Here is an 11,983-nt window from a genome sequence, read left to right as displayed (position 1 = left end):
GCGCCATCTAGTGTCACTTATTCACTGGTGCAGACTTAAAACCAGAGGTGATTATATAATCTGATTTTTTTTTTTTTGGGGGGGGGGGGCGAACTTTCCTGGTGTTAAAGATTGTTTATTCTCTTTATTTCTATTAATGACGACCTTGACGTCTGCCAGGTCGAGGCTTTTAATTTGGTGGGGAAAGAAGACAGGACGCTTCAGGTGCTTCCTGTGAAATTTAACTTCCAAATAACGTTAACAGACATATTTAAAAAGTATTTATTTTGACACACATATTCAATAAATGATCTCTCAATATCTAAAGTGTTGTGTCAGGCATGAGCAAGTCTTAATAAATTTCATTTATTATAAATATTAGGGTGATTCCTTCAACTATGTTTAATTTAAGTTCTAAATTTCCGACTGCAGGTAAAGCGGCTCTACGGTCACGTGACTACAGAGGGCTTTCACGTGACGGAATGAGGAAGAGGAGTGTGTTGTAGTGGCGGCAGGTTCGGTGTGTGTGTGCAGCAGGTTCAGTGTGTGCAGCAGGATGCGTGTCCCTGGTGTGTCCGCGGTGCTCGCAGCCCTGTGTGTGTGGGCCCTGGTGTCCGCGGTGTGTCCGCTGAGCGGCGGCCTGCTCTTCCCCCGGGAGTCCTCCTCCAGGGAGCTGAAGGAGCTGAGCGGCCGCTGGGACTTCCGGGCGGACATGTCCCCCGGCAGGAAGCAGGGCTTCGACAAGGCATGGTACCGGAGCCGTCTGTCCCAGGTGAGCGGGACACAGCTCTGTTTGTCTCTCTGTTTAGATCAAGAGCTAGAAATGTCTCTGAAGTTCACTTACACTCATCTGCACTGATGCACAACCTGCACACATCATGCAGCCGCGTATAGACCAACAACTTTTTAGCATAAGAAACATGAACAACAACAACACGTTACGGTACTGAGACAGTTTAGAGGGGCCAGGGGCGGGGCCAGGCGGGTAACTGGCCCTAATCGAAATCTGATTGTCCCCTTAAGTGCTCCTTCTTTATTCAAATAGTTGTATCACTTACTAACAGTAATAACCCAAGAATATGAGGACTTTTATTTTCTAATTATTTTGAAGAACCCAGCGCGGTTGATAAAGAAACACACTTCAAAGTCTATTCAATGCTGTGTGGCTCTGCTCAAAGCTAGAGAGCTGACAGAAATCAAACAATAACTTAAATGTGCACCCTAATGAATCAGTAATTCCTCATGGATGTTGGACATATAATCGGCCCCGCTGTGTAAATGGCGGCCCCTTTATGGCCCCTGATGTAGAAAAAGCATTGATCCTGAGCTGTTGCTATCAGTCTGTTAGTGTCACAACAGACAAGAACAAAACTGTTTACCAAAATCATTATTTACCTTCCAATGTCCAACTTGATACCAGATCAACGTGTAGCCCATAAAAAAAATGTGATAATTATAATGGCTCCTTACTTGATGGCCTGGGACTCCTTATAATTTAGCAGTCTGCTTTGTGACACCTCATGACCCCTGAGGTCAGGGGCGTCCTCCGAGGGCCACACTAATGAAATTCTTGGGTCCATCCAACCATGCTCAAAAATATGTGCGTCCGTGTGTACACATGTCTCACGAACACAGGACCATTCAAACAAACCAAAGTGAACTTCTGTTCTGTTTGGGTCCTTATAACTTGTGATTAGTGTTGGTATTTATTGGTAAAGTGGAAAGTGAGCTCAGGTCAGCAGGAATGTGGAGGGAGGAAACTAAGACAAAGACTCAAACCAACCACTGCTCTTGCTCTGATCCTGAAACAGCTGTGCAAATAATTTGTCATTGGTCGTCCATCGTTGAAACTCTGTATTCACACTTATGTTGCCGACATGTACCGCCTCGCTAACGTTAACGGGTTCTCCTCTTTGATCTCTGCTTCTATGTCAGTATGTCAGTGAGTGAGTGAGTGACAGGGGGCGGGACCCTGGGCCTGAGAGGAAATGAGAGACAGAGCAGCTCTATGCAGGTGCAGTGGTGCGATCAAGTGATTTTTCGTGGCACTACATAGATTTCACTCATGATCTATTAACCACTTTGCTGATGGAGGGGTTGGTGAAGTATTTGAGTCCCCAGAGCTGGCGTTTTAGGGGTAAACAGGGTTGCAGCCAAATTCAACGGAATTTAAGTAAATGGTGACTTATTCTTTAAATGTAAAAACTTTACTTCAATTGTATTGGATTTTGCTGCAACACAGTTTACCCCTGAAACTCCTGAAGTTTTTCATGGACTCAAACACCCACCGATCCATCGACATAGTGGTGAGTAGATAAGGGTTGATTATAATTTTTGGGTGAACTATCCCTTTGTAAGTCGAATGTGCGTGTGTTTTTTGTATTTATGAACTAAACCTTGTGTCCTCTCAGGTTAATGTTGTGAGTCCTGGAACCTCAGGCTTGGGTCCAACAGACATTTATAATTAAGATCTGTTACAGTGTTAGAAATAAACCCTGTTCACTGAAATTGATTGCTTCATTTCCCCTAGACTGGCCCAGTGATTGACATGCCGGTTCCTGCCAGCTACAATGACATCACCCAGGACCCCGCACTAAGAGATTTCATTGGCTGGGTGTGGTACGAGCGAGAGGTGGTGGTGCCTGCCCGCTGGATCACAGATGAGGGAACCAGAGTGGTTCTCAGAGTGGGAAGTGCTCACTATTATTCAGTGGTGGTGAGTATCACACACGTCTGCTTCCTAACAACTCTAGCAAGTATTAAACAGCCAGTCAATGTGTTAAAGCCAACTACTAAGTTCATGTCATCATCCTTTGTCTAAATCACTCTTTGGCTCCAAGCCTCAGCATGTCATGTCACCCTCTGTTCTCTCCCCCCCTTTCAAACTTAGCTTTCTGTCTTTATTAAACAAAAAAAACACTCTTTACCTGTTATCTCCATCTTTTCAGTGGGTGAACGGGGTGAAAGTGACAGAGCATGAAGGTGGCCATCTTCCTTTTGAGGCTGAGATAGGCAGTGTAATCCGAAAGGACCCTACCTCACCATGCAGGATCACCATCGCTGTCAACAACACCCTGACTCTGGAGACGCTTCCTCCAGGAAACATCCAGCACATGGATGACCGCACCAAGTAAGCTCACTCTCCAAAGTGTTAAATAGAACACCGATTTGATGCAAAATCTTATGAACACAGAACAATGAAAATTCACTCATTATCTACTCACCACATTGCTGATGTTGTGCACTTGAATGACACCCCACAAGCAGCATGTTTTTTTCTGTTGTTTTATTACTTTTGAAGAAGTGGTTACTTGTGGTTACTTGTGCTGGAATTGGCTGCAACATGGTATATTTTAGTTTTACTTTTAGAGCATTTGATTTAGAGATTCAGACTTTGGTGTCAGGCTGCAACTAACAATTTTTCTCTAAATTTATCAACTAAATGATTAATTGCTTTACAGGTATCCTGAAGGTTTTTTTGTGCAAAACATCTACTTTGATTTCTTCAACTATGCTGGGCTACATCGCCCTGTGTTGCTGTACACTACTCCTAAAGCATATGTGGATGACATCACTGTGGTGACTGACTTCTTGGATAACACTGGTAAATTAATGCAACTAAACAACTTATTTATTTAGTTTCTAACATGCAAACTGGTGATTTACAACATTTTTAGTTTATGCCGTTCATTATACATATATGGTTTGCTCCTGTGTTTAAGGTCTGGTCAAATACACCGTATCAGTCCAAGGTGCTTCTTCAGCCACCCTAAAGGTCACCCTAATGGACAAAGACAGACAGTGTGTGGCCTCCTCCTATGAACCATCTGGAGTGCTCAAAGTAGTGGATGTCAATCTGTGGTGGCCATTTTTGATGCACGACAGTCCAGGTTATCTTTACACTTTGGAGGTAAGACAGCCTGCATGACAAAATGACTTAGTTTGCTTCAAGCGTAAGATCCCTGGCTACATCCATAATAATGTGTTTTCATTTTAAACCAGCGTTTCAAAACTAAAACAATCTCTGTCCACATTCAGTAACTAGAAAGGCACTTGAGGTGTAAATTGTAAATGATCTTCTAAACTCACTGTAGTTGTGTCATCATTAGGGGTGTAATGGTACTTGTATCTGAACTGAGCATTTCAGGTATGGGCCTTTCGGTCCGGTACGCACGTGTACCGAACGAATGGAGCAATTTCACACTTGTGTGCATCTCAAATTCTGAGGGACAACTTTAGCGAAGGGACAGGATATGCTGTCGGTTCGTCGTCATAGCGACCGCAGTTAAACAGGAGTGTGAAGACCCTCCCTCATCATTTAATTCTGCTGTGTGGAAACACTTCAGTGACGACAGACAAAAGCTGGTGGATTGTACAAAAGCTGTGTGCCAACATTGCCAAATTGCTGTTTGTATACCATTACACCTCTAGTCAATATTATCCCAATCCTTTCTGTACAAGGTCTGCAGGATCTGGCTGAGATACCAAGAAATACAACTTTTTGAAAATCCCACTTGTTCACTTCTAATTCCAGGTTCAGTTAATGGCAGCCGATGAGAGATCAACTTATGAAGATGTGTACTCTCTACCAGTCGGCATCCGCACTGTTAACGTGACCAGCACCAAGTTCCTCATCAACAACAAGCCCTTCTACTTCCATGGAGTCAATAAACATGAGGATTCTGACGTGAGTACCACTAGAGGGCAGCAAATCCCTAACAAGAGGAACTAGTCTCACTCAGTCTCATTAAAGGAAGCTTACCGTTCCCAATGTATACGCTAGCTGCAGTAGCATCTTCAGACAATTTCTGATTAATAGACATGAATATGTTAACTAATATATGTTCTGGAAAAAGTGGATCCAGCGCAATAATCTAATACAACTCTTCCGTTGACCTTTCGTGTTAGATTCGAGGTAAAGGCTTGGACTGGCCCCTGGTTGTCAAGGACTTTAACCTACTGAAGTGGTTGGGGGCCAACTCCTTCCGCACCAGCCACTACCCGTACGCTGAGGAGATCCTGCAGATGTGTGATCGTCACGGCATCGTAGTGATCGATGAGTGTCCGGGAGTGGGCATCAAAGACATGTGAGTGTCTCTGACCTTTGGGTGACAGTTCAAAGTGGTCAACAGCATTAACATTTGACTTTAGGACACAGTTTATGAGGACAGATTACCCCTGATGCTCACTATCACTATTCTTGAAAACCTCATGTCTGCTGCTTAATTTGAGACACAAAATGATTATAAATACTAGAAACTTCCCAGATTTAAAGTATTGTTGTGAGATGCAGGCTACAATTAACACTGGACTTACCCACCATCAAAACCAATAAATTCATCCAGTTGAATTAATTAAATGCAGGTTAGTTCAGTTTGATTTGCTCAGAGACAGCACAGCATTGTCAAAATCTTACAACAGCTGTTCGATTTTTACCTTTACACATCTTATCCCAGTGATCGAAGCTGTCTATACTTTTGTGGTTTAATATCCCAGCTTTGTTTTTTTATGAAAAACATTAAAACTTAAAACACACATTCATGTCTCTATTGGGATTAATAACACCATTAGGAGGTCAAAATTCCAGTTCATGCCTAGAAAACAAATCACCATTATCATACATCTCGGATGCACTTCAGTTCGCTTACATATTAAAAATATGAATTGGTGATGACCATGATTAACTTCATAGCTACTAAATAAACATATAAGCATGTTCCCAGGCACAGTACCACAGAACTGACAGTATGGTGGTAGACTCATAGTCTTTGTGTTAAATTGTGTTAAGATACATGAATATGTTATAAAACTATAAAACTTTATCCCAGCCAATGTCAATACACTCATTCAATACATTTTTCTTATATACTCTGTCTTTGTACTTTGTACTAGTCGTAGTTTTAGAAACGCCTCCCTCAACCATCACCTGGTCGTCATGGATGAGCTGGTACGTCGGGACAAGAACCATCCTTCTGTAGTCATGTGGTCAGTGGCCAATGAGCCCGCTGCGGAGATGCCACCTGCTGAATTTTATTTCAAGTGAGTGTTTTTAGATGTGAAGACATAATTATTCACACACAATGTGACTTTGTCAGTTGCTGGAAATACTTTTTTTACTACTTCGATTTTTTTCCCCTTGTTTTGCATTTTGCCATTATTTGATAGTTAAGAGTAAATGTAGAAAAATGTAAGGCGTTTGTGAGCTGTGTGAACGGGCGTTTGTAACAGAGGTACTGATGTGTTTGTCAGTCACAGCAGCCTATCCCTGTACGCTAATGCCTGGAATGCAGTGCGAGTAGTAATGGAGCCGCCCTGAACAGTCACAGCTGGAGCTCAGTAATGGCCCGAGGCTTCAGGGAGTCAAGCAGGACAAACAAATACTGCACCTGCAAAATTGCAATAGTAAAGCAGTATAGGACTGTATGTGGGTGGTGGGCACAGTTTACATATACAGAAATCTAGGGCACAAATTCATGTGTAACGGGGCAGGTTGAATCAACAGTTTTCACATTTACAATTGACTCCCCTTTGTTTTTCCTCCAGAACCTTGATAAAACACATCAAAGCTCTGGACCCTACCCGGCCTGTCACTTACATCACGGACAGTAACTATGCTAGGGACAAAGGGGTGAGTCTTTTTCTCATTACAATATCAGCAGTATACCCAGGTGAGAAAATTAATTGTGGGCAGACACATGATGTGTTGTTGGTGCATGCTATCTTGAGGCACTGAAAAGCATTTTAACTCAATGGCGCAGTATTTCACTGTACAGCCTTTCACTTGCTTAGTTGGGTGCACAATTTTAATACACACTGCTTGTTAAAAACATAGTTTGTCCATTTCTTCCGTATTAAATTTCCTTTGCTGTGTTCTTTCTAAGTACCGGGCAAATCAATCCTCATGTAAACCCTCAAAATAGCAACCTGCTAAGGTGGATTTGAAAGAGAATGGCAGGTGGAGCTCTGATTGATTTATTGTATGTTGCCCCCGAAACACACCCATGATGAGGTTACTACCCCCACACTGACTACAGCAGCCCCAAAGTTGTGATGGCTCTCGGCTTGGGGAACATAGATTCTCTGAATATATGATTCAAACACTGTTAATTTACTGAAGGGCAGCCAACTCTGAACTTGTGAGCAGTCACTGCTGCAACGCCCTTTCTTGGTCAAAAAGTCTCCACAAGTCATGCACAAAACTATATATTTTTCTTTATAACAAATTACTGCTACTTCTTGAAAATGTTAATCTATGAGGAGTCGAGGTTATTGTCACAGCCTTTATTTGAGATTTCTGTTAATCAAACTGTGTTTTAAGTCTCTCTGTAAGTCATGTATTGTATCATGTCCCCAGGCTCCCTATGTGGATGTGATCTGTGTGAACAGTTACTTCTCCTGGTACCACGACCCAGGCCACCTGGAGGTCATCTCCATCCAGCTCAACAATCAGTTTGAGAACTGGTATGGAAAGTACAAGAAACCCATCATTCAGAGCGAATATGGGGCAGATGCAGTGCCGGGGCTTCACAATGTGAGGAATTGCACACATGCACATTAGATGACTCATCAGTTATACTTTCATGTTTTGTAGTCTCCTAAGGCAGCTTTCCTTTCACGCTCCAGGACCCACCCGTGATGTTTACTGAGGAGTACCAGAAGGTCGTCCTGCAGAGCTACCACGATGTGTTTGACCAGAAGAGGAGGCAGTATGTTGTCGGTGAACTTATCTGGAACTTTGCTGATTTCATGACTTCACAAGGTACAAGAGCCGCAATGCACAGCAACCTGTAGAACCAGACCCTTTGTCCTTTCTCCCAGTGTAAACACAATGCTCACACATGGCTCACCCTGCATTAACACCTGATGCTGAGAGGGACACTTCAAGTAATGTAGAGGAAGACAATGTTTGGCGGAAGATACATTCTCGCTTATAATTCACTTACTGCCTGTGGCTTATTATGTGAACCCACAGTTGGTGTGGTCTCATTATACTCACACACGAATCAATCCATGATCCATACAAACATCATTGTGATGGCAGTTTTCTGGAAACTGGTGAAAGGAGAGCTCAGACAGCGCAGTGGAACATTATACAAACGCTTACATAGTAACATGAACAATTGTCATCTCAAGTCGGAAGATGTCTCCTACAGCATCACAATATATCTCCCTCTACTTGCGTCACCCAATAGCTCATCCATGAATGACTGGAAGTGCTGTCACTCTCTTTGTTATATGTAGGTGTTCCCATCGTATTGGATCGGTGAGCCTAAAGCATGCATACCTAAATCACGTTGTTTCATTACGTCTAGCCATTGGTGTAATACACAAAAGAGTTGGAGTTTGGTGCCTCTTTGTCTGCGGCATCTAAATTGGGTAAGAAATTCCTTCAACGTAGACACTACAATGAACTGCTAGTGGACCTTTTATCTATAACCTGGGATACTGCTTAAAAAACAAAGGAGTATGTGTGGAGTGAGACAGGCTCTCTTCTCCTCAAGGTGCTGTACAGATGCAATGTGTGGGGATGGTCAAAGATTCTCTCACAATCATAATATGATCCTCACCTCTGCCAGGAGAACTTCAATGAGGAGAAAGTTACTGTGTACTAAAATACACTATACGGCAGGTTACAGAAAATCAGCAGGTTCAATTATCTTAATGAAGCATACAAAGACAAACCACCAACGGACAATTGAGTCAATTTACACCAAAAATTATTGTTATGGGTTTTTGCAACAGGTACACTTGCCAAAAAAAAAAGGGTCAGCCCTTAGAGCGCTCTAACGCTATATACTTCCCCATCCCTATACCAAATTATCCCATTCAGGTTTTTGACCAGTAAAAAAGGGGGCTTCAATAACCTAGGAGCAATCTTATTGAGCAATCTAGAGGTTGCATTTAAGGGATAGTTCACTGAAAAATGGAAATTCCCTCATCATCTACTCACCACAATGCCGACGGAGGGGTGGAGGAGATGTTTGAGTCCACGAAACACTTCTGGAGTCATCCAGGTAATTTCATTTCTAGGTGAACTATCCCTTGTTTTAAAATATAATCTGATCTTCATCTAAGTAACATGTACAGACAAACAATTATAGACTTTTGTGTGTTTATAGACCACACCCATTAAACCTTCACAGTACTGCTGGAAGAAGTCGTCTTAACTGGTCCAACTCCTTTGGCAGGAATAATGACCTCAAACAAAAGTTTACAGAAACCGCAGCTCAGACCTACACAAAACATTATTCCCACACACGTGCTTGAGAATGTTTCTCTTCAGGTCAGTCCGCTGCATCTCTTGTGACCTGGGTCATCAAGACGCCCACTTGTGTGAATCCTCTGGATTAATATCTTGCTGTATTCTCACAAAGTTGTTCGGACATTATCTTGAGTTCTTAATCGAGGGCTGGAAGGAGAAACTCTGGAAATGGTCTGGAGCAACTCACACGGACACCTGTGTTCTCACATACAGCACATCCGGACAATTGCAGGAGTTCAGTGCAAGTCTGAAAGCGGCTAATGTGTCTGACTGTGGACTGATGAATTTCCACACTCTTCAGAATCAATTTAACATTTCCAACATCATATATTGGAAAAAAAACATTAGAATTATTATTAGTTCTTTTTGGCGGGACATGCTTCACATCAACAGATGCTTCTTGTAAAAAGAAAACTCAGAATGTTTCTTTGTCAAACTCCAGGTTTTCTAACTCCTGACAACAAACAACTTTATTTGACGTCCTCAGCTGAAGGTTTCACATACTTTTCCCAACACACACTGTGAATGTTTGACTGATGTATTTAATATGGATACAAATCATACAATGTGTGTGTTACCATATTTAAGACAAATGGATACATAAATGCAGATATTCTCTTACTTTTCTGCATACATGGGTACATAATTGAACATGTATAGTTTTATAGTCAACAAGTACTGTATTTGACTTTCTTTATATAAAGATCTTTATACTGAATTCATTTTATCGAAATTCAACTTTTGCTCTAAATGCACTGCTGAGCTGACTGATCTTTCTCAACTAACTTGTCATCTACACACACAGATAGATTCAGTTGGTGCACTGCATTCCTTTTGCAATGTTCAAGCTTAACATACGTTTAGGTAGTCGTACAAAAGGTGTCACTGTGGCCTCCTATAAGTGTGGGAAGACCAGGGCTGATTTCTTGCCCACTTTCTGACCCCAGACACAGCTATTTTTGCCCACTTCCATTACTTATAAGTTGATCTTAGATGTCCTGCTTCTGCCAATACAGGAGGCATAGTTTACTCTAAAAGAAAATCTCTTCACACATGAATCGATCTGCGTATGGCCAGACAAAAGGCTCCTTTGTTCTGTGTCCTGTGCATGACAAGGCTGTTGTTGATCTGCAGGAATCACCCGTGTGGTGGGGAACAAGAAGGGTGTTTTCACCAGGCAGAGGCAGCCCAAAGCAGCAGCGTTCATCCTGAGACAGAGGTACTGGAGCCTGGCTAACGAAACAGGCAGACTACCATCTTGGGCCAAGTACCCCTGCTCGCTCTGATACCTGCACCCGGACCAGGACAGGCTCGAGACCACGTGAGCACTACACTTTGTGGGAAGTTGCTGGTGAAATTCATGTCTCTTGAGGAAATGTACTTAAACACGTCCTTCGAGATCTTCTCAGTGTGTGAAAAGTCAGACCACCATGAAACACAATTCAGCTATGCTATTTCTGTGGTGTGCATTTATGAACCACCAACACTATTCAGAGGTTTTCCAGCAATCTGAAACATGTTTCTGAACATTAAAACATTTTTTGATGCTGATTAAAACTTCTAGGGCTGAATAGCAGAGTTCATATTTTACAGTAATGTTTATAATTGTGATACTGTTTTTTTAGACTAGAATCAATGAAATGAATGAAACTCATTCATTTGATACAGGACATTCTGATATAGATTTGTGTGACGTGGTGCATCTCAGTTGCTGCCATAAAAAGGTGATGTGACAACCAATGAAAATCATCAGTGACAAAAATCTGACCTTTCCTCCAGTCAGATGATAGAGAACACCAGACAAATGACATAACACCACAAAGCCACTGAAAAGGAAATTTGTCGCTAAACTAGTTCCTCTGTCATTCCTCTACTTTGTACAAATAATCTGATTTAGGTCATTTAATGCATTCTTTCAATGTGAATTACAATGCTGAATGTAAACCCAATGAAGTGCTTTATTTTTTTATATGAATCAAGATATTAAAGACAAAATGAGATCTATATGCAAACTGTATTTTATTGATCACCCCCTTAACGTTTTCAACTGATGACGCAGCTTTGTAGTGCGTGTTCTAACTAAAGTCAAACTAAATGTATTCAAAAAGTCAATATAATATTTAACCTAGAGGGTAGCATGATGACCCATTGATTGTTGATGGTGGCGTCTGGCGTGACTGTAATCAGACCTGTCACTATCAGTGACTCTGCTTGACCTTTGTGTTACAGCTGGGCAATATTTAGTCTTTGCAAACACACTGGCTGAAAGTTTACTTACTTACAAGACAATTTATAAAAAGCTTAACTTTGGCACACCAAATCAGCCGTTAGGCAAGTTTTACCCAAATTTTTGCATCATATTGGTTTCAGTCCTTTTGCAACTGCCGTTTACAAAATTGTGTCAAAATTGCGCCGATGTGTCCGTCTTTGAACACGCTGTTATTTCAACAACTTCCTCGTAACATTAAAACTGATAAACAAAGTCTCTATCAGTGCCGATTCTGACCAGCAAGACATGACTCGTGTATATATATATATTAATATCATTAATATCATTTTTTGGTCACAGTAACATCCAAGGTTTCTACACATGCTTCTTTAAGCTGTTTGAGGGATACAGCCTGCTTTATCCAAGATTGTTGTTTAATGGTAATTCATCGCATCTGCTCCTGTGTTTATTTATGCTTTTGAATCTAAAGAATCCTTCTTTTTCTTGATACCTAAATGCTTTATACATTGGTT

General features: G+C 41.6%; 1 protein-coding gene across 1 annotated transcript; it reads left to right on the top strand.

Moving 5' to 3' along the window:
• Nucleotides 1–472: 472 nt before the first annotated feature.
• gusb (glucuronidase, beta) lies at nt 473–11,245 on the top strand. Its single transcript, XM_061086561.1, has 12 exons — nt 473–751; nt 2,510–2,695; nt 2,928–3,109; nt 3,441–3,583; nt 3,702–3,889; nt 4,514–4,666; nt 4,888–5,066; nt 5,872–6,018; nt 6,523–6,607; nt 7,334–7,510; nt 7,603–7,738; nt 10,376–11,245. Exons 1-12 carry the CDS (start codon nt 536–538, stop codon nt 10,525–10,527), a joined length of 1,944 nt encoding a protein of 647 aa, XP_060942544.1. The 5' UTR covers nt 473–535; the 3' UTR covers nt 10,528–11,245.
• The last annotated feature ends 738 nt before the right edge of the window (nt 11,246–11,983 follow it).

Source organism: Limanda limanda, chromosome 14 (genome assembly GCF_963576545.1).
Source record: "Limanda limanda chromosome 14, fLimLim1.1, whole genome shotgun sequence".
Classification (NCBI taxonomy): domain Eukaryota; kingdom Metazoa; phylum Chordata; class Actinopteri; order Pleuronectiformes; family Pleuronectidae; genus Limanda; species Limanda limanda.
Note: the sequence above shows the minus strand (reverse complement) of the source record. Positions and strands in the feature narration are given on the sequence as shown.

What these genes read in the sequence shown, in the direction of transcription:
- gusb (XM_061086561.1), top strand. Translation starts at nt 536, where the DNA reads ATGCGTGTCCCTGGTGTGTCCGCGGTGCTCGCAGCCCTGTGTGTGTGG. An exon ending in CACATGGATGACCGCACCAA is followed by an intron (nt 3,110 to 3,440) that starts GTAAGCTCACTC and finishes ATTGCTTTACAG; the next exon opens with GTATCCTGAAGGTTTTTTTG. An exon ending in ACTATGCTAGGGACAAAGGG is followed by an intron (nt 6,608 to 7,333) that starts GTGAGTCTTTTT and finishes TCATGTCCCCAG; the next exon opens with GCTCCCTATGTGGATGTGAT.